Source organism: Phaethon aethereus, assembly GCF_964289735.1.
Source record: "Phaethon aethereus genome assembly, chromosome: 16".
Classification (NCBI taxonomy): Eukaryota; Metazoa; Chordata; class Aves; order Phaethontiformes; family Phaethontidae; genus Phaethon; species Phaethon aethereus.
This window is the reverse complement of record NC_138592.1, coordinates 16767358-16794726: the sequence shown is the minus strand read 5'-3', so window position 1 is coordinate 16794726 and position 27369 is coordinate 16767358. Positions and strand designations below refer to the sequence as shown.

The 27369-nt window shown below is 52.8% G+C and overlaps 1 protein-coding gene across 1 annotated transcript in view; it reads right to left on the bottom strand.

Moving 5' to 3' along the window:
- LOC309410750 (uncharacterized protein) overlaps positions 1 to 19364 on the bottom strand; it is a gene marked incomplete at its 5' end in the record, with an annotated part of 38218 nt that extends 18854 nt beyond the window's left edge. Inside the window, 12 exon segments of the mRNA XM_082007196.1 lie at positions 5 to 149; positions 1095 to 1277; positions 1716 to 1894; positions 2222 to 2383; positions 2690 to 2788; positions 3277 to 3373; positions 3966 to 4193; positions 5483 to 5589; positions 6321 to 6486; positions 18206 to 18288; positions 19003 to 19071; positions 19266 to 19364. Of these exon segments, the coding sequence (XP_081863322.1) occupies positions 5 to 149; positions 1095 to 1277; positions 1716 to 1894; positions 2222 to 2383; positions 2690 to 2788; positions 3277 to 3373; positions 3966 to 4193; positions 5483 to 5589; positions 6321 to 6486; positions 18206 to 18288; positions 19003 to 19071; positions 19266 to 19364 (1617 nt within the window).
- Between the last annotated feature and the right edge of the window lie 8005 nt (positions 19365 to 27369).

Sequence of the window (27369 nt, the reverse complement as noted above, 5' to 3'; positions counted from 1 at the left end):
ATACCTTCTCCAGTGCCACCGTAAGCTCGTGTTTCTCTTGCTTCAGCAGATCCCTCTGAAGGTGCGATTCCTCCAGTGCCTCTCTCGCGACTGCCAGCTCACTCTGTAATAATGAATGTTTGCCTTCAAGTGCGGCTAAGTCCTTCAGTCTAGGAGAAGGGGAAAGGCAAACAAGTGGTTAATGTAAAAATATGCTCATTTCCAAAACCAAGAGCACATCCTGTGTCCCAGATATGGCAGTTTGAATGACTTCCAACAGCTTCCTGTTTGCACCTAACAAATACTGGAATTCCCTGACTAGAGCTGCCTCACTCTTTGTCATTGATGTAGGTGAAACACTTGTCACTGAGAAAGTAAAACAAGCTTCCAGAAATCACAGAACGTTTCCAAAAGGTTCAGGTACTCTCAACCGCTTCCTGCCTGTTAGTTCTCTCTCTCCTTTTCCACACATTGGCTACGAGACTTTCCAAAGTTCGTCTTTGGGCAAGACAGACTTTCTAAGTCCAGATTCATATTCCCACAATTGCTCTTGCCTTCAGCAGTGAGATGAAGGAAGAGCCTGCAATCTGTTTGGGGAGGAGATGTGTATGAATTTCCAGTCCAATAATCATAGGATCACAGGATGGTTCAGGCTGGCAGGGACCCCAGGAGGCCTCTAGCCCAATCTTCAACTCAAAGCACCTGGGGTCAGCTATGGGATCAGCCCAGGTTGCTCGAGGCTCTCTCCACTCGGGTCTCCCAAATTTCAAGGGATGGCATCTGGATGGCCTCCCTGAGCAACCTGTTCTGCTGCATGATCGCCTTCATGGTTCAAATTTTTTGTTCTCCTTGAATCCAGTCTGAGCCTCTCTTGTTTCAGCTTATGCCTGTCAGCAACTACTCTGGCCAGGTTTGGAATGACTTTTTTTAAAGGGTCATAAAGAAAGTACAAGGAGGCAGCTATGCTGTGTGTCAGTAGGTAGCCAGACCTGCCCACGCAGTCCCATCACCCTTCTGTGCTACAAACGAGGAGCATGCAAAATTCATTCTTTTACGGTGGGCCTCCTCAAGTCCAGCAATGCCCACCCCTGCCCAGAGAAAGCTTTAACGCTCACAGGAGCTCCTGGTCACAACGTGCTCTCTCCATCGCCTGTTGCTGCTCCACCTTTTCCCTCTGGGCTGAATCTCCCTTCAACTGCAGTTCAGAGTTACTTTGACGCAGACGCGAGGCTTCTTGCTCCGTTACTTCAAGCTGTTGCTGTAGCTCTTCCCTGGTTTGCTCAAGGTTTGCACAGTCACTGCAGAGACAAGGCTCAGTTAGAAGAACACAGAGGCCTGAAGAGTCACAGGTCCCATTTTCATCACGCCAGGATGGAGTTGTGGGGAGCACGGTAAGGAAGAACTTGCTCTCCCCCTTGCCAGGTAACCGAGGAGGGAAGGAGAAAGGAAGGCAGGCTTTTGCCTTCATTCAGTGAGCAGCAGTGGCTAGGAAGGGCACCCAAAGAACACAATTCAGAGAAGCAGCATGTCGAGAGGGAGGCCTCTTGTAGTCCAACAACGCTCGGAATCTCCAAGACAGCCTTACGATGCACAGTAGAGCATGAAAAGCAGTGACAGGAGGATGACAAAGTGCCAAGCGTGGCAGGGCAGGCGAGTTCTTTGCCCATAAATCCTCCGGACTCCCAGCACTGGAAGCAGATTGCCTCTAGAGCGCAGGAGGAGGAGGAAACACTCACCTTTGGAGGGCTTCTACCAGAGCCTGGAGGTGCTGCCGGTGGCTGCTGGATGCCTTGCATTCCTCCTCCAGTTGCTCAAGCCTTTGCTGCAGCTTCCTGCACTTCTCTTCCTGCTGTCTGTGCTGCTGCTGCAGGAAATTGAGAGAGTCCTGCCTGGCAGAAAGCTCTTCTCTTACGGCCTGCAAGGAATGGGCAGGGAAAGAGCACAAAAAAGCCATAAGGAGCAGGGAAGATGGCTCCAGGTAGCTGGAGTGGAAGCAGCAAGCAGAGAGACAGCTCACCTGAAGGCAAAAGCTGTCACGAGGGGGTGGAGATCAAGGAGAGAAAAGAAGTAGAACACAGAGCTGGCGAGACTGCCAAGGTAATACTCAAGGTAGCAATACTCAATAGCAAGAGTGGGCAGGCTAGAAAGGAACTGGCTCAACTGGCAAAGTAAATGGAAAGCTGTCAAGCTAAGCATGGCATTAGCAGCTGAGCCAGCAGGGAAGACAAGCAGAAATTCTCACCTGTGTTGCTCCTCGCCTCCTTGCCAGTGCTTCCTGAACCAATACAAAGGCACGCTCTGCATCAAGGGGGCTCAGACAAGAGAGGATGTTGCTAGGCTCTGCATGCTGGGAACTCTCAGGGCAGGTAATGCTGACCGTACTGTCACTGTCATCTAACACCACCTGAAAGCCCGCATCAAGCCGTTACTCTTTGCTCATTCTATTGGGCTTCCTTTATCTATTTCTACTTTTCCCCCCACTTCACCCTAGAGTCATTCAAAACTCAATTCTCTCATTTCTTCAGTCAACAAAGCAGTTTTGTCCCTGTGGCCACAAGTGCTCCGCGATTGTGGTCCCAACTCCTGAGCAACCTGATCCAGTTAAAGATGCCCCTGCTCACTGCCGGGGGGTTGGACTAGGTGATCTTTAAAGGCCCCTTCCAACCCAGACTATTCCATGGTTCTATGATTCTCTGAACTCTGTACTCACCTCCATTATATCTTTTATCAGCTTCTGGAGGGAAAGATTCTCTTCTTTGACACTTCTAGTCAATGAAGCTTCATATTCTTTCTCTAATCGACTTCCTTCCTGCGAACAGAATAAGGCAAGGGTGGGCAGGGGAGAGCTGCTCCCCTCTGTAGCATTCCCATCCTCAGTAGCACTGCCATGCCGATAAGCCTCAGCCCTAGTGACTCCAGTATATTCCCTCCCACATCTATTCAATTTCTTCTTTGCAAAAACTAAGAGGAGAAAGACCAACAGCTAGTTTCTACAGACTGCTGTCAAGCTGTCCATTCCAAGGAACTCTCATCCCTAGAGACTGAAAGCCACAGGCACAATAGCACCGCTGCAACCCCGCTGAGGAAGACACCTGAACTGTCTCCAGCCCCCCTGCCACTGCCTGCACCTGGACTGACTCCACATGGGCCCAACGCACGAGGAATATTGGGCCATGTGCCTGACGTTCCCAGACAGTTAGCACCTTTGCCACTCTTTCTCTTGAGGAAGCTACACCTCTTTGTGCTGAGCCTGGAGAGCAAACGCTGCGCCACCTCCCAGATAAAGGGAGAACATACTAGAATCTCCACGGTGTCGTGAAGTGTCCTCATGGTCGTCTCCTTCTCCTCATTCTGTTTCTGAGACTGTACAAGCAAGGCCGAGAGCTCCATCACCCTGAGAACAGAAGGTCCACGTGCCATTCCAGAAGCATTGCACACCATCGCCTGTTAAAGAGCTCAGCAGCTCCCAGAAGCATAGCAGAGAAAGTTCAACCCAGAAAATACAGCAAGGGCAGCATTCATCTCTACAGGTTCATATGCTCAATGTTGCAAAACAGCACTTCTTGCCCCAAAGAGGCCTTCTGCACTCAGCCTTGCAAGGACTTGTCAGTACACAGGTGCTACACTGCTTATGATGGCCCTGGGCAAATGCCTCCCAACTCCCTTTAGCACAGCCCTGGCTAGCAAAAGGGCTGTACGAGAGACAGAGCTCTCTTTATACTGGTCTCAACCGCTCACCAAGAACCACTTAACGGCAAAAGCACTGAAAGACGCAATCTCTTTTCCAGTCCGGGCTTACTCAGAAGAGCTGCTGTCACTCAGACCGTTTTTTCTGTCCTTTCTGCGGAAGGCAGTACTTTGACGAGGGACAGAAACAAGGCTGTGCACAATGGCTGTGTTTTAAACGTGAGCACAGCCCAGCTAGGAATCCAAGCAGCAGCCACAAAAGATCACGCTGGCAACAGCCACATTTAAAACACCTTCACCTGTCTTGAAGCTCCTTCTTCTCCAGGTCCCCCTTGACTTGTAAGCTCATCACTTCCTGAGTCTCCTGGTTTATCTCCTGTCCCGCTTGCTGCTCTGCCCGATCCTTGAGGACAGCTCTACCCAGCGTGATGGGCTGCCGGAGCTGTACGACGGATTTTAGATGGGAGCAGTTTACAAGTATAGATCCAGAAACCCTCATTTGCTCTGCCTTCAGCTCAGACAAGTCTCTGAAGAAGAATAAAGAAAGAGCTCATGTTCACGCCACCATCTTTAGCAGCCGACTCACCTCTGAAGCACGTAATTGCGCAACAGTAAAAGCTGGCAGGAAAGATGACATCTTTGTTGCGGACGAATCATTCATCTGACACTTTGGGACCAGGACACATGTTGACAGGTGAGCAACAAGTCTAGGGACGGTTGAGAAATGAGCCTGTTTTCTCCTCAGAGAGAGGAAGAAATGGAGGGCACAGCCAGAAGTCTTCATGAGCCTCTCATTACTCTTATTAACTGTTGCTCCTGCTCTCTCTTATTAATATCCTCTAGTTATCATCAACAGATGTAAGGCATTTTACCAAGGTCCCCAGCTTCTATACCTACCTAGGGGATCAGCCTTAAGCGGGCTATTATTATCAACCCTTGGACTGCTAAGAGGCTCACAACAATATCTACATAATAAACATTCCAGCAAGGTGCTGTAAGAATAAGCTTAAAATGTTGTAGCAAAAAAAGCACAAATATCACAAGAATTGAATAGTAAGTCAGGCACACTCCACACACTAAGGATGGCTTATCGCCAAAGAAGGTAAATGGCTGACAATAACCCAGAGTTGGAAATAAACTGCATGCTGACACCAGAAGAAGGTACTATTACGGCTACGCTACATTTGTTTGTGTAGAAGGCAACTGTGAGAAAGGAACTTCAGAGAGCCCAAATACAAGAAAACAATCACAAAAAGAGGTATTGGACTAAGCAAAATTAATTGGATAAATGCAGAAACAGGGTAGAGAAGATATTCTTTCTCTCAGCAATGCTGGTACAGAACTAAGCACATACAAAGCGACCAGAATAAATGTAAGCTGGAATTGAGAAGAAAAAAAAAAAATATATCCATGAATGATCTCTCCATCGGGAGCAGTGGGAAAAGAAACTCAGTGAGATTTAAGGCAGATTTTCATCATTCTATAGAAGGGACTGCTCTACGTGCGGCATGCATAGCGCTGGTGAGTCTCTTCCAATGTGTCCACACACGCCTGTGTCTCTGTGAATATGCCCAAACATCACCATAGTCAAGTCACCTGAATAAGGCCCCTGCATTGCCTATAGCCCGAGCCCCTCAGCGTTACCTGAAAACCAGCATCGAACAAAATGCTTCTGAAAATAGCCTAAAGCATGCTTAATGCTTTAGGAGAAATCTGAGCTTTAGCCACAACTAAAGTTAACATCGAGGCTCAAAAAGCAGGTGTGAAGGGAAGCTACAGCTCTTCTGCAAGAGCTCTAGCCTTAGCTTCTACTCACCGGTCAGTGGCAGTCTTCATTGCCAGGAAATGGCGGCGGAAGGTTACCGCCTGGCACCACAGGCCGAGGAGACGGTCATTTTCACCCCTTAAGTAGCTGTCATAAAGCTGAACGTGCAAAGACAAAAAGAAATGCCAAGTCAGCCTTCGCTGCCACTGCACAAGTCTCTCTACACAGGAGAGACTACAGCCACCATCCCCAGGTCTCCTTCAGCAACCACTGCAACAGGGGCATCAAGGGCTCAGGAGCCACCACAGAAGCATCCTCAGCAGACCTGCCACCTGACTGCCAAGAAGGGAACGTCCATGCTCCTCCTGCAGGAGTGGACGGCAGCAAAGCAAACTGATCACGATTCCTCCTCTCGCCTTGCCGAGGTGTCCAGCGGTCATGGTGGAGGAAGACAAAAACAAGCCCCTCCGAGACCCGCGTCAGATTTCCTGCCAACAGGCTGTTACGGGAGGTAAGGGAGGCCTGCCTTGTTCTTCTGCTGGCTCCTCTGAACCTCAAAGCACACAGTCCTCTCTGGTCTCCACTGCTCTAGACGGACACTCCAGGACTATTAAAAAGACGAGCGGTCCTCTGTGACTGCCCTGCAGTGCCCAGCAACAGCAAGCATTTGCCTCCAAGACCGAGCAGTATGCTCACAGCAGGTGGGCATCTTCCATCACCACGATTTGCTGACACTCCTCCATCTCACACCCCTGGCTTCTGCTCGTCAACACCAACACAGCCTCAACAAAGCCACAACCTTCCCACAGCAAGGCCTCTAGGCCACAAATAAAATGCACTCGCATTCCACCCTGGCATCGCCCGTGACGCTCCCGTAGCCGCTCCTTACCTCACGTTCAGCACGCCATTCACTCTCCCTCAATTCCAGCTCCTGCCGGGCCCTCATCCAATCCGCCGTCAGTTTTCCAACATTTTCTCCGAGGGCTGAATTAACCTCATTCGCTTTATCGAGGTGCTCCCGCAGGACAGTGTTCACTTTGGCCAGCTTCTTACACCTTTGAAAGGGAGAAACAGCAATGAGGCCTCTGAACAACTGCTATCCACAAGCAGCATCCCCGTCATTTCCCAGCTCCCTCCACACAGACTTTGTTGTCAAACCGAGAGGCAGTAGAAGTGCTTTCTAGCATTAACTGAGAGCTCTCTGTGAGGGCAAGCTCATCTGCTTAGGCTGGAAAGGGTCCTTTGGAGGTCGCCCGGAATAGCCCCCCACCCAAAACAGAGCTGTTCAGCACACACCCCTAGGACTGCCCCACGGAAAACAGACTGTGGACCTTTCTCCTTTCAAAGCAGCTTGCCCAGCCGCTTCCCCTGGGGTGACCAGGTAGCACTGACAGGTTTCCCCTCACTTCCACGAGCATCCAGGGTACCAAGTACCACTCCTTCCTGGTACCTTTGCTGCTCCTCTTCCCACTGAAGCAGTGCTTTCTTCAGGGGGTGCTCTTCGGCGGCTTCCCACCTGCCTGCAAGGGAGCCCTGAAGGAGAAAGGACATGTTTAGTCAAATTCTCCTGTTCCCTTCGCTCCCGTCAGCACCCATCGCTTTCCCCTCCCTTTGTTGGCTATCATCTCAGGAGCTCGGGGCTCCTTCCCGGCGTAACGGTGTTGTGACTACGGACAGGAAGGGAGGGGAAGGGCGTTACTAGCTAACGGCAGCAGCTCTCCTCAGTCTCCCACTGTTGCACTCTCACAGCGAGGTATCCTCAGCTCATGACCGCGAGCGCTCACTTTGACCCGAACCCCAGGAACGCTCTCCCACTCTCCTGCCCTTCATTCCCTGGGTTCACTTTAGCCATGAAGCAGAAAGAAAAGCGCAGAGCCGGCTCTGCATGTGGAACGCCAGCATTCTCGCCTTCCAACATGCCATGTTCCTAGCGGCTCTTTTTCAGAGACAGCCATGTAGCGTACCAGGCAGCACAGCCCTCTCCCGAGCCCTAGGACAAACGCTGCTCCAGCAGCAAAGCCCTCTTGCACGCAGCTAAAAGCCTTCCTGACAGGCTTTTCTGGAGGGGCATTTCTGCGCCTACCGGCTGCTCTATGAGCGGCAACCGGACAAACCACCGACGGGCAACCGTACAGGGCTTCCTTCCAGCCTCAGGTGGCAGAACCTCGTTTTCCTCTGCCCCGGCTTCGGGGAGCTTTGTGCTGTCTGCGTCAACGAATGCTACGCAGGCGACCTCTCGTCCGCAACCTGCACACTCACCCCTGCTGCTCCCGCTCGCCGCTCCAGCTCTCGATACCGAGCCCGGTACTGCAGGACCTGGATGGGCACACGCAATGGCCATGTGCGGCTGCAGCCTGTGAGGGGCTCGGCTCCTCCTGCCCCGGCTTTTCTCCCGGTCCCGACAGCCCCAGCACCGGGCCCTGCCCGGCGCTGCCCACACGGGCAACAGGGAGCCGTGGCGGCCCGGGGCAGCTCTCGACACGGGCCGGGCAGGCGCCCGCGTTCCTCACCTTCGCCTGTAGCAGCCGCACCGGCACCGCTTGGCGCTGCCGCGCCTCCTGCGAGCTCTGCAGCCGGCGCCGCAGGGAGGCCTGGCTCCGCGCCGCCATGGCGCCGCTCGCCAGCTCAGGCGGCTCCGGGCCGCGGGCTGGCGCCTGCCGGGCCGGGTGGAGCGGCTCACCCTGCCCGCCGGGCGCGACCGGGAGCCGGGCCGGGGGCCGGGAGCGCCGGGCTCGCTCGGGGCCGCTCTGTGGCAGCGCTTCCCTTCTCGCTCCTCGCTGACGATGCCGCGCCGGGCTGCGGGGCTGCCGCGGGGGAGAGGCCGCCCAGGCAGCGGTTTGCTCCGGCGCGTTCTGCGCGGAGACCGTTAACGGCCGCGCAGAGCGCTGCGGGCAGCACGCGCTCCGGGGAGCGTCCGCGAGAGCAGGAGCGGCGGGATGCAGCCCCTGGCACCGGGGCGGCGATGGGGCGTGTGGGCACCCTGGGGCGGGGGGGCTGGCACCGCGGCGGCACGGGGAAGCTCCCTCGGCCAGGGCAGCCCGCGGAGCAGCGGCAGCTTTCGGCTGAAAGCTCAAGCTTCAGCCCTTGGCTGCGCTGGAGCAGGAGGCCCCGTCTGGTGCGAAACCCAGAGCTCCGCGGGTGGCGTCGCTGGCGCTTCGTCTCCCCGGTTGCAGCACGAACGGGACGGGCTGCAAGCAGAAAAGAGAAAACACGCTGTGGCAGACAGAACTGCAAACCCACTGCCAGGACAGCCTGCTCTGTGACTGAAGCTCGCTGTCAGCAGCTCGTGAAGAAAGACAACAAACACACACGGCAAGCGGGGCTCAGTTCCCTTTGCCCAGACCAGGCTGTTACGTGGATTCCCTTATCCGCCACTCAAGCCCTGAGGCTGCAGAGTTTACACTTACTTAAGTAACGCTTAATTCCTGCGCTTGCGAGCTAATCAAGAAAAAGGGCTAGTTCCCTGGCCAGGGTGCTCCTCCTCCCTGCTCTGGCACGCTGCGGGCGTCCCCCGCATCTCTCTGGGAAGCGCCACAGCCTCAGCAGTCCGGCTGCTGTTGGATCCGCTCCCAAGGCGTTTGGGACCGGCTGATGTTTTGTACCTTCCAGCTTGGCAGTCTGGTCTCCACCATCGCCCAAAGTCAGCAGAGTCGGACAGAAGATCACACCAGTGATGTCCAGCAGTTCAATTTCTGTTGCGATGCTGACAACCCGGCCAGTGTCGTCTTTGACAGCGATAGTCCCGTGGTTCTGGTACGCAACAGCTTGGTCGTAGCTGCTGATTAAGGAGTCCAGCTCTTCCAGTTGAGAGCACACTGTGCCCCACAATGTTCCTAAGGGTACGGACCAAGTTGTAGGCAAGAATTGCACCAGCATTGGTGTGAGGTTTGCTTTACAGTTTCTCTAACACCGTCCACAAGTTTCTGGCACTGTAACATTTCAGAGAGGGACAAGGACTGGTTTAGTCTTCACATCGGTGCTGTGCTTGATCATCAGTCGTCTCAATTGTCTGTGAAGGATTCTGATGATGTTTCCCATGAAGATGTGCGAATATATATTCCCACAGATACATGTATGACCTTCTTGGCCAAAGAAGCCATGATTGCGGCTGCCAGAAGGAGCAAGTGGTGGGTTCCTGGCAGATTAATTAACTTGGTGCTCTGTAGGCAGCCGTAATCAAAGTAAAGGCAGTTAGAGAATGTTGGTGTCCTATGGGATCCTGATTGGTTTGAGTCACCTCATCTGGGTCCAAGCCTCACCGGCTTACCTAAAACACCAGATGCAGCACTGACCAAGCCTGTGACAGGAAATAGATCTTAGATGATTAAGATTTATGTGCAGGTTACACTGCCCTATCGACACAACTACCTGGGCAATATTGGAAATGTGGAGAAAGGGCATTCAAGCATTTGCCCGCGGCCCGGGGTGCGAAGTGTATTCCAGCTGCAGGAAAAGCACCCACAGCGGTTAGAACCAGTATCTCTCCCGCCTCTGTAGCTCACAACTACCAGTACATATAAGAAAAAGCACTACACCCCTCTGATGGAGTGCAGCACTGAGTTCCACCCGCCTGTAAGAGCTCTTATGCCATGGTTAGGGCTTCTTGAACCACAAAGAGCTCTTGCAAATAGCTAACTACATTACTCATAACTAAGTAACTAAAGCAGCTGTGTGATCGATACTGTTGTCATTACAAATCCAAAGTAGAGCACCATACAGCTCCCATGAAGAGAATTAACTCTATGCCAGCCAAACCCAGCACACACCGGCACCGTTATAACTAAAGGCCCATACACCCGTTCAGTTGCAGACACAGGCGTAAAATATATATAAACACAGACACAATTAGCGTCACAGACACCACACCCCGCAAAATTATTCATGCAAGAAAAGTCGCACAAACCAGTACGCATACGACTGCAGATACCATTACAGATAAAGACACGATTACACGTGCAGTTGCAGATACAAGCACACTTTCCGTTACACCTACAACTCCAGCCCCCGCTTGCGATACCGTTACTGATGGAGGCGCCGGTAAACAGGTGTGGTCCGAATGCGACTGAAGATGCACATACAGGTGCCCGTACAGACGCAGACACAGGCACAACGAGGCACGCAGGTACCCACAGAGATACCACTGCAGACGCGGATACTGGAACCATTAGAGAGGCCGTTGCAGATGAAGGTGCCAGTGTAGATGCCCGGGCAGACGCAGACACCCCTGCCGAAACACATGCAGTTCCTGATGCGATTGCAGGCGGAGGTGCCACTGGAGATGCAGGTGCCCCTCCAGATCATAGACTCCTAGACTCATAGAATGGTTTGGGCTGGAAGGGACCTTTGGAGGCCATCTAGTCCAACCCCACTGCCATGAGCAGGGACACCTTCAACTAGATCAGGTTGCTCAGAGCCCCGTCCAACCTGACCTGGGATGTTTCCAGGGATGGGAACATCTACCACCTCTCCGGGCAAGCTGGGCCAGTGCTTCACCAGCCTCACTGTCAAAAATGTCTTCCTTCGATCGAGGCGAGATCTTCCCCTCTTTCCGTTTAAAACCGTTACCCCTTGTCCTACCGCTGCAGGCCCTGCTAAAAGGTCTGTCCCCAGCTTTCTCAGAAGCCCCCTTTAAGCCCTGGCAGGCTGCACTAAGGTCTCCCCGGAGCCTTCTCTGCTCCAGCCCGAAGCACCCCAGCTCGCTCAGCCTGTCCTCACAGCAGAGCTGTGCCACCCCTCTGAGCACGTTTGTGGCCTCCTCTGGCCCCGCTCCAACAGGCCCGTGTCTTTCCTGTGCTGAGATACCCTGCATGTGCCGCTGCAGATGGAGACAAAACGGGACATGCAGAGGCCCTTGCAGATAGAGACAGCGTTGCTGATGCAGATACCGTTGCAGAGGAAGGTATCTTTGCAGAGGCCGTTGCAGACGCAGATGAAATTCAGGATGGAAATGCAGATGGAGATACCTCTGCAGATGCCGACAGCATGGCAGATGCCGACAGCATGGCAGAGGGAGACGCCGCTGCAGATGCCCAGACCATTGCAGATGCCCATACAGGTGCAGATACCATCGCAGGTGCAGAGGCCATTCCAGATGGAGATACTGCTGCAGATGCACAGACCATTGGAGATGGCGTTGCAGATGCAGAGGCAGTAGAAGAAGAACATTTGCTGGGGGGAGACACCACTGAAGACAGCTTTGCAGACGCCCTTGCAGATGCAGATGACACCACTGCAGATGCACATACAACCACAGGTGCCCTTGCAGATGCATGTACAATTGCAGACACAAATAGAGATGCAGATGCCAGTGTGGCTGCAGACACCGTTCCAGGTGCCATTTGCGGATGCAAATACTGTCCCAGATGGCACCAGCCCGCACCCAGGGCCTCCTCTGTGCCAGCTGGTCCAGCCTGACGTTTGCTGGCAGACGACAAATCTCCCACCAGCCACCCCACCTCCCCCCGCACACTCTGGGGAAGATGCAGGCACTCGCCCCCGCGCCAGTAGCCGGCACCGGGCACATGGGCTGCCACCCAGGGTCCAGCTCCAGCCGCCAGTGCTGAGCGCGTCACGGACAACGGGCTTTGGGGGCAAGCGGGGCAGGCCAGGCCCTGCTTCCTGCCAAGGGTTTGACTTGTCTCCGCGGGGGGCCGAAGGCCTCCCTTCCCCAGGGGATGCTGCACCTCGCAGGGTCAAGGGCCCAGCCTGCGGCACCGCAGCGTAGCGAGTTCCCGGTAGAGAGGGGGCTGCTCCCCCCGCTCCCTTGGGGTGAGCCCTGGCACCGCCTGCCTGAACCTGCTCACGTGCACGATTCTGGGCCTCCGCAATATACCCGTCCCCGGGCTCCGGACAGACGAGACCCAAACGCCGTGTGGCAGAGCCGTCCCCGGAGCGGCGAGAAGTATTCGTGCAGAGCCGCTTGGGGAGCTCGGTCGGAGGAGAAAGGGCCCTGGAAAAAGGCTCTCGAGGCAAAGACCAACATTACCCTTCACACAATGTGAAAAGCAGGCTTCCGAGAACGGGACCCGTCCCTCCACCAGCCCGGCAGCAAAGCTTGCTAAACGAGGCAAAAATGCTGGCTACTTCTCGCCTCCCTGGTTAAGATTCCCTGTCAAATTGGGCCTTAGCGTGAGAGAGGCTGTCGGGGGGAAGAGGATGAGACAGGTTATAGCAGGGAAAACGCCCAGGCCCAGTATGGCCTGGCTTGAACGAAGGTAGGCACAAGCAAGCACTTGCGAGTGAACACTTTATTGCGAGCACAAGGGTGTAAGGTCTGTCCTTGGTGCCTGGTGGAGCTGCCCAGGGGCTCTGCACCTCTCTTGCCACACGCCTCCTCAGGACGTCGTCCACAAGCCTCCCAACTAACGCCCTCGCTTCTCATACGGGCTGCTGGGGCTCGCCTCGGACAAGTGCGTGACGCGCACCGATCTGCGCCGTGCTCCTGTCTGGGCAGGCGGCTTCGGACCTGCTGGGGGGACGGGCTGTCTGGAAACGCGTGCGCCCGTGGCGGGGAGGGCGTTCTCAGCGGGACAGCTCTCCTTTCCATCTCGTGGTCTTGGCGGTTCTGCTACACGGCTTCCAAAATGAACTTTGGGGGTCCGTGCAGTTTGGATGCCCTCCCTGGCAGCCGTGCGGCTCAGTCGCAAGTCATCGGCAGCGGTTGTGTTTGCCAGTGGTTGCGACACAGGCAGCTTTGCTCCCTTGCTTGCTGCCAGGCTCCGCTGTTCAGACGCTCTGGGCAATCCTCGTCCTTCTTCCCCACCCTGCCTTGAGAAAGGTGTCTGGGGTGGCTGCGGCTGCCTATTGGAGACATTTCCCCTGGGAAGCTCCAGGATTTTGGAATCGCTGCAGCAAGAGTGTTGTTTAAACGGGGAAGCCACAAAGGATTCCATGGTGCAGCAAACACCGTCAACAACTTCTCTGGTGAGCCTGGCAAGGGAAGCCTCTGAAAATGCTCCGTCGGAAGCTGCCATTTCCGCCTGCCCCGATTTCTCTTCCTCCCGTTTGCCCACTCGGCTGGCTCCTTCGGCAACAGGCTGCTCCTTCCGCCTGGCTGCCGGCCCTGGCTCGGACGCTTTGGGTGTGCTGGACGCCAAACGGTTGCCCAAGCTCTCCAACATGCTCGCTGCAAGCTCTTTGGCCAGCAGGGCAACCTCCTGACAGCAACCTGGAGGAGAAGTCTCCAACGGCTCTGCTCTTCCGGCGCTGCCGCTCATTGTTCCTCTGATCGCCAGGGCAGCCCTCCTTAAAACCCAGGCACACTGATCCCAAGGAGCCTTCACCCTCTCAAACACCTCCTCCACCACAGTCTCAGCCACCTCTCCAAGCTTCTGGGCTCCTGCTGCAGGTTGTTGTGCAGAGGCAGCTCGGAACCCGCTGGCTGCATCGCTACTGACCCCCCGGGGCAGCTTGGCACCTTCCTGTCCCAGCTCAGCTTGGGAGCAGGTTTGGCCCTCGTCGCAGGCTGCTTTCACTCTTCTGCATCGCCCCGATTTCAGGGAGTCCTTTCTGCTCTTGGGTGGAGGTGAGCAAGATGGCTTCCGAGGGCGCAGCAGCCACTCTGCCAGGCAAGATGTGTTGCTCGCTACCAGTGGCTTGGGGACGTCCTTTAATTTGGGCAGCTCTTCCCGAAGCCTTTCCTGAAAGGAGACAGCAGGTTGTGGCTCGCTGTTGCCTGGACAAGCGCTCACGCCCCTGCGCGCTGAGGCTTCACGCGGGCCCGGGCCAGCGCTCTGCTTCAGCCACGCGTCGCGGGCAGACGAGAAGGGCTTCCCTCCGGCCTCCCCGTGCTTCACGTGACCGTCCTGCCTGTGCCCGCCCCAGCACCCTGCGCTAGCTCGGCTCCGAGCCGGCTGGTCCTGGCCCCGCCACAACGCCCGGCCCAGCAGCACAGCCCTCGCCTCTTCTGCGCCGACCGCCTCCCCGAGATGCGGCAAGTAAAGCCCCAGCCCTCGGCAGCGCGCCGCCGGCCGCTGCCCGCCAACACTGAGCTTTGCCTACCTCTTCTCGCCTCGACCTTCTCTCTGCCTCCAGCTTGAGCCTGGCCAGGTACTCCCTGTACTCATTGAACTCCTTCAGAGTGCAAACCACCTGCGGAGAGACGAGGGCAGAAATGCCCCGAGTGCTGTCAAGCCAGCTACGCAGACTGCCTTCCCCGAAACGGCCCGAACCCAGCGGTTCGGAGGGCAGCTGCTCCCCTGCACACCCGCCCTCTGCGCTCGGGGAACCCCGCTCGGAGGGAAGCCTTTTTACCAGTCCGACGACGTCCAAACCTACTTTGCCATCGGCGGTGACGTAACCCCCTCTCTTCAGCCTCCGGATGTTGACTTTGCGCTTGTGGTACACCCGCAGGTGCGGGTCATGCAGGCTGTTGTACTCTGTGCGCGTTAGGCGACAGTAGGGATCTCCCAGGTCAAAGTAGCACGAGGGCCGGTGAAGCTGTAAGAGGGATGTTCCGGACTAGGAACGGGGCAGCAGAGCGCAGCAGAGATGAACGCACCCCCGAGCTCCTCCCTCGCACAGGGCGGCATTTCCAAACCTCCGAGGTACAGGCTAATCCCGGGCTTACTTCCCACCCAGAGGAAAGGTCTCTCTACTTCCGAGACTCTCCAACGGAAAAGCGGCCCTGTGCCCCCATCCTCCGTCTGGGGGCTGTCTACTGTTGCTGTAGCAATACAAGGAGCTGCGTACTGCGGGCGTGAGAGGGCTGTGCCCGGCGCTGCAGCTGGAAGGAGCTAAGCTGAAGCAGTGCCTACAGCCGGGTCTTTTCCTCGGGCAATTCAGTCCGATTGCAAAATGGGAGGTGCCACAAGCCGCCCTTGTGGAAAGGGAAAGGTAGTGGGAAGAGCTGACTCCAACACTCTTCTCCATCCACCTCTGGCCAGCCTGGAACTACGGGCAAGTCCTCCTTCCTCTCGGCACCACGGAGCCAGGCGCTTCCCTCGGCTCCCCAGCCCTGTCCGACGCAAGGGCTGCAGCTGCCGCTGTACGGCAGGTGGCCACGAGGGCTTCTCTGCGTGACGGGGACCCCGCCAAAGAGCAGAGCTTTTCTACCCCTTTCTACTGCCTTTACCTTTTCCCCCAGCTTTGCCCTGCAGAAGACAGGCTTGCAGCCGGGCGGCATCGGGACCTTGAACCCGAGGGGGAGGTCCAGCAGCCTAGGGTCCATCAGCCCAGCAGCTCCTTCTCCCGGGTCCCGTCTTCTGTGCCCGCACTAGGAAGACAGAGACAATCAGGCGCTAGCTCGACAGGCCTCCTGCACGGCCCTTGCAAGACAGGGCACGTCCCCAGGGCCCGGAGCAGCCCCCCCATGGCGCAGGCTCCCCGGCCCAGCCCCCTCCAGCGGCCCGCTGCTCACCTCTCTCCCCTTCCCTGGTGCGCTCGGCATTGCATCTGCCTTTCGGACGCCAGCAGCGACACGGCGCTCCATGGCCTCTTCCAAGAGCTCTCCTGGAGCTGCGACCCTGCGCTGGCACCTCTCGCTCCAGAGGCACCCAGCTGCGGCCGCCCCAGCCGGTCCCCCAGCCAGCGGCTATAGAGCGCAATCGCGCATCGTTCCATCATCGCGTTGCCACGTCGCCACATTGTCACCTCACTGGGTTGCCGAGACGCCGCCCGGCTGCTGTCCACCGGGCGGTGGGGCGGGCCCGCCTGGAGGCCTGTTTGGACAGGCCCGAGGGCCACCCGCTCTTGCTGACCGGGCTTTGAGAGGCCATCTCCACAGGCCCCTTCCCACCTCGACTGTTCCGTGCTTCGGTGAAGCCAAGCCGGCATCCTCGCCCACCGGCAGGAGACGCAAGGGACTGCCGCACCAAAGGTGCTCGGGCTTGGCTCGGGTTTACCCCCTTTTCCTTTTCCGACCTCTTCCCTGTCACGGGCAAAGCAGCCTCAAGTCGGGGACTTGCGCTGAAGAAGCGGATGCAAACTGACCAGAATAAATGTAAGCTGGGAATGAGAAGGAAAAAAAATACATCCATGAACGACCTCTCCAACGGGAGCAGCGGGAAAAGCAACTCAGTGAGATTTAAGGCAGATTTTCATCATTCTATAGAAGGGACTGCTCTACGTGCGGCATGCATAGCGCTGGTGAGTCTCTTCCAATGTGTCCACACTCGCCCGTGTCTCTGTGAATCACCAATCATCACCATAGTCAAGTCACCTGTTTAGGGCCCCTGCATTGCTTCTAGCCCGAGCCCCTCAGCTTTAGCTGAAAACCAGCATCGAACAAAAACGGTTCTGAAAATAGCCTAAAGCACGCTTAATGCTTTAGGAGAAATCCGAGCTGTAGCCGCAACTAACGTTAACATCGCGGCTCCAAAAGCAGGTGTGAAGGGAAGCTACAGCTCTTCTGCAAGAGCTCTAGCCTTAGCTTCTACTCACCGGTCAGTGGCAGTCTTCGTTGCCAGGAAATGACGGCGGAAGGTTACCGCCTGGCGCCACAGGCCGAGGAGACGGTCATCTTCACCCCTTAAGTAGCTGTCATAAAGCTGAACGTGCAAAGACAAAAAGAAATGCCAAGTCAGCCTTCGCTGCCACTGCACAAGTCTCTCTACACAGGAGAGACTACAGCCACCATCCCCAGGTCTCCTTTAGCAACCACTGCAACAGGGGCATCAAGGGCTCAGGAGCCACCACAGAAGCATCCTCAGCAGACCTGCCACCTGACTGCCAAGAAGGGAACGTCCACGCTCCTCCTGCAGGAGTGGACGGCAGCAAAGCAAACTGATCACGATTCCTCCTCTCGCCTTGCCGAGGTGTCCAGCGGTCGTGGTGGAGGAAGACAAAAACAAGCCCCTCCGAGACCCGCGTCAGATTTCCTGCCAACAGGCTGTTACGGGAGGTAAGGGAGGCCTGCCTTGTTCTTCTGCTGGCTCCTCTGAACCTCAAAGCACACAGTCCTCTCTGGTCTCCACTGCTCTAGATGGACACTCCAGGACTATTAAAAAGACGAGCGGTCCTCTGTGACTGCCCTGCAGTGCCCAGCAACAGCAAGCATTTGCCTCCAAGACCGAGCAGTACGCTCACAGCAGGTGGGCACATTCCATCACCACAATTTGCTGACACTCCTCCATCTCACACCCCTGGCTTCTGCTCGTCAACACCAACACAGCCTCAACAAAGCCACAACCTTCCCACAGCAAGTCCTCTAGGCCACAAATAAAACGCACTCGCATTCCACCCTGGCATCGCCCGTGACGCTCCCGTAGCCGCTCCTTACCTCACGTTCAGCGCGCCGTTCACTCTCCCTCAATTCCAGCTCCTGCCGGGCCCTCATCCAATGCGCCGTCAGTTCTCCAACATCTTCTCTGAGGGCTGAATTAACCTCATTCACTTCATCGAGGTGCTCCCGCAGGACAGTGTTCACTTTGGCCAGGAAAACCTTGGAAAGGGAGAAACAGCAATGAGGCCTCTGAACAACTGCTATCCACAAGCAGCATCCCCGTCATTTCCCAGCTCCCTCCACACAGACTTTGTTGTCAAACCGAGAGGCAGTAGAAGTGCTTTCTAGCATTAACTGAGAGCTCTCTGTGAGGGCAAACTCATTTGCTTAGGCTGGAAAGGGTCCTTTGGAGGTCGCCCGGAATAGCCCCCCGCCCAAAACAGAGCTGTTCAGCACACACTCCTAGGACTGCCCCACGGAAAACAGACTGTGGACCTTTCTCTTTTCAAAGCCGCTTGCCCAGCCGCTTCCCCTGGGGTGACCAGGTAGCACTGACGGGTTTCCCCTCACTTCCACGAGCAACCAGGGTACCAAGTACCACTCCTTCCTGGTACCTTTGCTGCTCCTCTTCCCACTGAAGCAGTGCTTTCTCCAGGCTGTGCTCTTCGGCGGCTTCCCACCTGCCTGCAAGGGAGCCCTGAAGGAGAAAGGACATGTTTAGTCAAATTCTCCTGTTCCCTTCGCTCCCGTCAGCACCCATCGCTTTCCCCTCCCTTTGTTGGCTATCATCTCAGGAGCTCGGGGCTCCTTCCCGGCGTAACGGTCTCGTGACTACGGACAGGAAGGGAGGGGAGGGGCGTTACTAGCTAATGGCAGCAGCTCTCCTCAGTCTCCCACTGTTGCACTCTCACAGCGAGGCATCCTCAGCTCATGACCGCGAGCGCTCACTTCGACCCGAAGCCCGGGAACGCTCTCCCACTCTCCTGCCCTTCGTTCCCTGGGTTCACTTTAGCCGTGAAGCGGAAAGAAAAGCGCAGAGCCGGCTCTGCATGTGGAATGCCAGCATTCTCGCCTTCCAACGTGCCATGTTTCAGGCGGCTCTTTTTCAGGGACAGCCATGTAGCGTACCAGGCAGCACAGCCCTCTCCCGAGACCTAGGACAAACGCTGCTCCAGCAGCAAAGCCCTCTTGCACGCAGCTAAAAGCCTTCCTGACAGGCTTTTCTGGATGGGCATTTCTGCGCCTACCGGCTGCTCTATGAGCGGCAACCGGACAAACCACCGATGGGCAACCGTACAGGGCTTCCTTCCAGCCTCAGGTGGCAGAACCTCGTTTTCCTCTGCCCCGGCTTCGGGGAGCTTTGTGCTGTCTGCGTCAACGAATGCTACGCAGGCGACCTCTCGTCCGCAACCTGCACACTCACCCCTGCTGCTCCCGCTCGCCGCTCCAGCTCTCGACACCGAGCCCGGTACTGCAGGACCTGGATGGGCACACGCAATGGCCATGTGCGGCTGCAGCCTGTGAGGGGCTCGGCTCCTCCCGCCCCGGCTTTTCTCCCGGTCCCGACAGCCCCAGCACCGGGCCCTGCCCGGCGCTGCCCACACGGGCAACAGGGAGCCGTGGCGGCCCGGGGCAGCTCCCGACACGGGCCGGGCAGGCGCCCGCGCTCCTCCCCTTCGCCTGTAACTGCCGCACCGGCACCGCTTGGCGCTGCCGCGCCTCCTGCGAGCTCTGCAGCCGGCGCCGCAGGGAGGCCTGGCTCCGCGCCGCCATGGCCCCGCTCGCCCGCCGGGCCCGCCGCCCGCGGGGCTCCGCCGCCCGCGGGGCTCTGCCGCCTGACGGGCCCCGCGGCGGGGGCCGCTCCGCGGCCGGCCCCGGCGGACCGAGCTCAGGCGGCCCCGGGCCGCGGGCTGGCGCCTGCCGGGCCGGGCGGAGCGGCTCACCCTGCCCGCCGGGCGCGACCGGGAGCCGGGCCGCGGGCCGGGAGCGCCGGGCTCGCTCGGGCCGCTCTGTGGCAGCGCTTCCCTTCTCGCTCCTCGCTGACGGTGCCGCGCCGGGCTGCGAGGCTGCCGCGGGGGAGAGGCCGCCCAGGCAGCGGTTTGCTCCGGCGCGTTCTGCGCGGAGACCGTTACCGGCCGCGGAGAGCGCTGCGGGCAGCCCCTGGCACCGGGGCGGCGATGGGGCGTGTGGGCACCCTGGGGCGGGGGGGCTGGCACCGCGGCGGCACGGGGAAGCTCCCTCGGCCAGGGCAGCCCGCGGAGCAGCGGCAGCTTTCGGCTGAAAGCTCAAGCTTCAGCCCTTGGCTGCGCTGGAGCAGGAGGCCCCGTCTGGTGCGAAACCCAGAGCTCCGCGGGTGGAGTCGCTGGCGCTTCGTCTCCCCGGTTGCAGCACGAACGGGACGGGCTGCAAGCAGAAAAGAGAAAACACGCTGTGGCAGACAGAACTGCAAACCCACTGCCAGGACAGCCTGCTCTGTGACTGAAGCTCGCTGTCAGCAGCTCGTGAAGAAAGACAACAAACACACACGGCAAGCGGGGCTCAGTCCCCTTTGCCCAGACCAGGCTGTTACGTGGATTCCCTTATCCGCCACTCAAGCCCTGAGGCTGCAGAGCTTACACTTACTTAAGTAACGCTTAATTCCTGCGCTTGCGAGCTAATCAAGAAAAAGGGCTAGTTCCCTGGCCAGGGTGCTCCTCCTCCCTGCTCCGCCACGCTGCGGGCGTCCCCCGCATCTCTCTGGGAAGCGCCACAGCCTCAGCAGTCCGGCTGCTGTTGGATCCGCTCCCAATGAGAGGAGGGGTTAAGGGAATCTTAGCAGTTAATTAGTAGATGAAGCTTGAAATCTTGTTAGCTATTGTTAAAGCAGGAGAACTGTAGTTCCTCCCAAAGACAGGTCCTGATAAACTGAAAGGAGCAAGAAGATTTGTGGCTCCTCACAAGGACGGTCCCTGATAAGAATTAAGAACTTACCTCAAGAAACTAGCTCTGCGGTTTGGATAGAAGCCAAAAAACAACGGAGCCTGCGCAAAGTCAAAAGGTTACTAGCGGTGATGAAGAGGAACCACCGGCCTTCATCCCCACGACCCCTGACGACCACCACCAGGAGGCAACACGCAAGCGCAGATGGGAGGAGAACTCATTTTAATACGAAGCGGGGATAGATCATGCATATGTATAGGTATATTGCTAAACTTTATGTATATGCAACACTTTGCTGTATATATTTGAAGTAAGTGCCTCGTTGGGCGCGCACGGTTTTTGGTGGGACTACCCCCCCGTGCTGCCCAGCGCTGAATAAACATACCTACTTTACAATCTTACAGATTGTGGAGTCTGTTTTCCGCACGTCAGTTTTGGCGAGCCAGGCAGGAGACTCTCTGCTTAACCGCGGGACCGGCTGTGGAGCTGTCACCGAAATCGGGAATAAACCTCGTAACACCAATGTAGTGTTAAAAGGCAGGCATTCTTTATTCACGGCGCCGGGAACACGGGGGATAGCTCCTCCTAAATCGTGTTCGCTCGATCAGTTCAAAAATCAAACATTTATAGGCAAGATTAATACATATTCATCAAGTGTCCATACAATGATTGGTTAAGTATTCCTCGCCTACCATGTAAATGACCACGCATGCTCACTATAATTTCTTGGGATTTTACTTCCTTAATCTTTTGAGTCGGAGGGTTTCTTGAGTGGGTGGTCTCTGAGTCGGTGGTCGCGATCTCCCCCTGCCGGAATTACCTTTCCTACAAAGTTCACTTAAGCTTGGCAACACTAAATAGATCTTCACAGGCTATCGGTCCAGTATGCAATCATTCACCCCGCAGTCCTTTGTTTTAAGACAAGACTATAGAATGAATAATTACCTACCCACCGGACCGTAGAACTGACCAAGGTGTTCCTTCTTTCTGACTACTTGTTATTAGAACAAAACATAATACCATGATCACAACGTTACACTTAACTCCTTGATAATTAAATCAAGATGAGAAGGGTTAGGTGGGTTCTCGAGCAGCATTGCTGGTGCATAATGTTCTTATAGTTACAACTTTCTACAAATTCACAAACCTATTTTCTAACCCTATTTTATTTTAATTCTCTACCACCTTGGTTACATTTCCCCCCTTTGGAAGTTTTGAAATAATTTCTTTTCAATACTTCCATTACAAATTAATTTCCTTATTAACATTCAATCACTTTATTGTATGATGGTAGGAGCATTATTAGTTAGTCCATTTAAATTTTGGTGTTTTGTAGTCAATGCAAGTGTAATTCTGCTATCAATGGTAGCTCTTTTTGTAAATTTCTTTTTCAAACAATGATAAATGAATAATATTCTCAAAGATATTATTAATAATAATAACACAGTATCAATTAAAGGACTTCACCCAAGAACTCAAGTTTTATCCCTATCCACTGAAAATTTTATCAAACCAATTTTCTTGCATGTCTTGTTGCATTTCCTGAGTATCCTTTTCTATTTTTCTCAATAAGTCCAAATCATATTCAACATCCTGGGTAACATTTGGGATATCTATGCAACAATGATCTATCCTATCCCTCAGGTATCCACAAACTCCATGTTCTTTTAGTAAGAGCATATCTAGAGCTATCCTATTTTGTAGGGTCATCTTCAAAGTGGCTTGTAACTGTAAATTTAGTTGTTTAAATCCTTTCCTCATTATTTTGGCTAATCTTTTCACTTGACCTGTTAACTTATATAACCAATCCCTATTCCTGTAAGTTGCCAAGGGAGTCAATAAGGATTCTAAGGCTCATCCAAGTTTCACTCCTGTCGAGGGTTCATTCCAATCATCATCATCAATTTGTGATCTTTTTGTCCATAAAGTTAAAATTTTCAGAATCTCCCCTAAAGGAAGATTTCTTTCAGATTGGACATAATCTTGGCATTCCTAAAGTAATTTGTTTTACTTTCCCGTCCATTGGTAAATGGGTGGTCCAAGTTCCATCACTCATTGCCCAAACTAAATGTCCTGGGTTCTGAACTGTAGATCTTCTACAACTAAATATTGATCCCTTTCTAATTTTATATACACTAGTCAAATTTAAATCGTTCTTGAGTCCTCTGCACTAACACCCATATTTCAATGCAGCTGCTAAGGGAGGAACTTCTCGGACTGCTCTATCAACTGCACTGCAATTACATATCTTTTTACAATTCCACCAGGGTACTATGTCTTCCTTTTCCCTGGATGTGGTTCCCCTGTCATTAACTGATGGGAAAACTGTAAAGATTGTTCCGTCCCAGGCAAAACACCATGAAGTATTAGCCATATATTGAAATTGAGATAGAATAGTCATAGACCACACTGAATCCCATGCAGCCTCTGCCTCTAGCTTAGTCTGATTTTCACAATTATGGACTACATGTCCAGCTTCCTCGGGATCATGTACAGGGAGGCCTCTACTTATTTCTTTGCATAATTGTTTATCCCTTGTGCTTACTGCACTCAAATTTGTTGTTAAGATTCCCCATGGAATTGATTCACCTACTGCTCTTGGAATTGGAAGACATGCGGTTATTTGGGTTACATTTTGTAAATTTGCAAATTCTTTTATCAATCCTACCATTAAATTTTCTTCTGGAGTTCTCCTTGGAATGTATATTAGCTGCTCTGCTTCACCCTCCCTTCCAATTGATCTATTATCATCTCAAATAACGCTCCCAACATCATCAGTTTCCAAATCAAAACCCATTTTTCCATATTTTCCAATGATAATTTCTTAAACATGTTTTAAAATCAACTTTGCAGTCTCTGAATCCCTATTGATGACCTTCCATGACGGGGCTTTCTTCACTCGGGTGTCGTGTATCCCCGGTTCCACTCCTCCAACCTTGATTGCAGTATAAGTTGTTAACAGTACCTAGAATGGTCCCCTCCACTTTTCCTGCAGTGGTTCAGAGTTCCAAGTTTAAAGATCACCTGGCTGATACTGATGTACAGGCAAGTGACCTACTCAGCACAATATATCTCCAAAGTGCTCCAAGGACTTTTCCTAAAGAAATTAGATACACTTGCAAATCAGTTTCCCCAGCTACCTTCATATCCCCTGGGATTAAAGGAGTCTGGTACAGTTTACCATACAGGACTTCATATGGACTTATACCGTCTCTTGATCTTGGTTGGATCCTGATTTTCAAGAGAGCTAGTGGTAAAGCCTGTGGCCACTTCAAAGATGTTTCCTGACAAATTTTACTTATTTGTCTTTTCAACATTTGATTCAATCTCTCAATTTTTCCACTCGATTGTGGCATCCAAGGGGTATATAAGTCCCATTTTATACCCAAAACTTTACTGAACTATTGAACTACATCTGCCACAAAGTGTGGTCCCCTATCAGAAGACATTCCCAATGGCATTCCAAATCTTGGTATTATTTCCTTCAACAACACTTTAACTCCCTCTCTAGCTTTGTTGGTGCGGTAAGGGAAGGCCTCCGGCCATCCAGAAAATGTATCCATTAGTACTAATAAATACCTGTACCCGTTCTGACTGGGTAACTCAGAGAAATCAATTTGCCAATAATCTCCTGAAGAATTTCCTTGTTTTATCATTCCTAGAGGTGGCCTCTTTTGGTTCATGGCGTTATTTTTAAGGCAGATTGGACATTTAGCTATTATTGATTTAACTATTCCTGTCATTCCTACACATACTACAGATGTTTTTAAACTTGAAACCATAGCATCTACTCCCCAGTGTGCTTGTTCATGTTTTTCCTCTGTGAGTTATGTCATAATTTGCAGGGTTACTATCACCTGTTTTTTTGTTTTACTGGTACTAGTGCAAGGATACCTCGTTCTGCAGCCTCTTTTGCAGCTTTGTCTGCCAATCGATTACCTATATTTACAGCCGTCTCACCAAATTGATGAGCTTTACAATGCATTACCGCCACTTCTTTCGGCCTCTGCACATCTTCCAGGAGTTGGAGAATTTCTTCTTTATACTTTATTGATGTTCCTTGAGCTGACAGCAGTCCCCTTTCTTGCCAGAGGGCTCCATGAGCATGGATCACACCAAATGCATATTTAGAATCAGTCCAAATATTCACCCTTCTTCCTTCAGCTATTTGCAGAGCCCGCCTCAATGCCACCAATTCTGCTTTCTGTGCTGAGGTACTTACAGATAGTGTCCTTGATTCCAATACCTCAGAGGTGGTGATGACAGCATATCCAGCCATTCGTTTTCCTTCTCGTACGAAACTGCTTCCATCTGTATATAGCTCCAGATGAGGGTTTTCTAGGGGTTCATCTCTCAGGTCTGGTCTGCTGGAATAAACTTGTTCAATAGTTAACAAACAATCATGTTCCAAATTTCCTGTTGGATTCTCTGTTGACAAAAATATTGGATTGCTGGATTAACAATCGGTGTGGTTTTCAATTCCACATCATCTTGTTCCAATAGGACAACCTGATACTTCAGCATTCTGCTGGGGGATAGCCAGTGACCCCCCCCTTTTGCTCTAGAACAGTTATTACCATATGCGGTACGTACACCACCGTCTTTTGACCCATGGTCAATTTTCGAGCTTCTTGGATCAGCAATACTGTTGCTGCCACAGCGCGTAAACATCCTGGCCATCCTTTACTCACGTTGTCAAGTTGTTTAGAGAAGTATCTCACTGGTCATCTCCAGGGTCCCAGCTGTTGCGTCAGCACTCCAAGAGCCAGATGTTGCCTTTCATGTGCAAACAACTCAAAAGGTTTGGTCACATCAGGTAGTCCCAGAGCAGGTGCCATCATTAATGCCTTTTTCAGTTCTTTGAATGATTTCTAACATTGTGGTGTCCAAGTCAGATACTGATCCTTGGATTCCTTTAAAGCCTCATACGGTGGCTTTACATATAATCCATAATCCAAAATTCAAAGTCAGCACCACCCAATCATTCCCAGAAAAGTTCTCAATTCTTTCAGGCTACTTGGTTCAGGAATTTGACGGATAACTTCTTTTCTTTCATTTCCCAATTGTCTCTGTCCTTGGGATATTTCAAATCCCAAATAAATTACTGTTTCTTTTCCTATTTGGGCCTTATTTCTGGAGACTCTATATCCTCCTTGGCCTAGGAAATTTAGTAAACTGATAGCAGAACACTTCCCTTTTGGTCCTGTCTCTTCCATATCTCTAATTCCTTTGCCAATTGATTCCCAAATATCGTAGGGCTATTTTTGAATCCTTGTGGAAGTACAGTCCATGTCAATTGGGTCTTTCGTCCTGTGGCCAGACTTTCCCACTCAAAAGCAAATATGTTTTGGCTGCCTATATCTAGAGGTATGCAGAAGAAGGCACCCTTTAAATCTAGTACAGTAAACCATTTATGTTCCTCTTTTAAGGAAGTCAGTAAAATATATGGATTAGCCACTACTGGGTGTATATCTTGGACTATCTGATTTATACCTCTTAAATCCTGAATCAATCGGTATTCCTTACCTCTGGATTTCCTTACTGGTATATGGGAGTGTTATATTCTGATTCACACTCTACCAATAGTCCATATTCTAAAAATTTTGTAATCAACCCCTCTAATCCTTTTCGAGCTTCCCACTTAATAGGATATTGTTTTTGTCTTACCGGTTTGGCTCCAGGTTTTAAAATCACCTTTACCAGCTCTGCCAATTTAGATGGTCCCAGAATTCCACTTGCCCAGACCAAAGGAATAACTGCATTTTCCACTTCTTCTGGAATCTGTTCTTCCCTGTAGGAATCCTGTAACATAAACACTCTTGCCTCTATGGCTTTTGATTCTGGCATTAACAACTTGATTTCTCCATCTTTGAAAGTTCTTTGTGCATCTAATTTACTCAATAGATCTCGTCCCAACAAAGACAGTGGACATTCAGGCATATACAGAAACTGGTGAGTTACCCATTGTTTTCCCAATTTAAACTTTAATGGCTCTAAAAATGGCCAATTTTCCTTCCGCCCTGTCGCACCAACAACATCTACTGATTTGTGACTAAATTTCCCTTTACATGTATACAATACTGAGTAAGTAGCTCCAGAAACTCTATTTCTTCATTCCCTAGCTTCAATGTAACCAGAGGTTCAGCTAGGGTTGATTCCCCCAGTCCCCTTCATAGTTCTTCATCCAGAGTCATTAATTTAATTGCCTGCAGAGCCGGATCTAATTCTCCTGCCTTAGGACATTCTCTTTTCCAGTGCCCACACTTCTTGCAAACAGCACATTGATCTTCTGCCAATCGGGGCTTATTTTCCTTCTCTCTCTGATATTCATTCCTTGTCCTCTCCCTCTGCCTATCCTGTTATTCCCTGCCAAAACTGCTAGTAGCTTTCCACCCCTTCGGGTTTGCCTCACCTATTTTTCTTTTACTCTATTGTTATATACAGCCTAAGCAATTTCAAGCATTTTACCTTAGCCACCCTTTCGGGATCCTCCTGATAGGTACCTGCAGTCTCTTTCCATGATCTTAAATCAGTAATTGAAAATTAATTTCACCACCACTGTTTCGAGTTCTCATCACATTTTCCCTTTTTCATAATCTTTACCATGGGATCATACAGATATATTCCATACTGTCTCTGCCATTCTGGATGATTTTGTAGTGTAAAGAACAAATCAATATAAGCCATTTCTTCCCATTTACCCTCCTTTTTACAAAACAACATTAATTGCAAGATGGTGTTATATTGCAATGTCCCATTTTCTGACCATTTCTCCCCACTGTCCAACCTTGGACATACATTGGCCACCAATGATTGCAATATTCAATTAATTGCTTCCGAGTCAGAGGATCACCTCCCA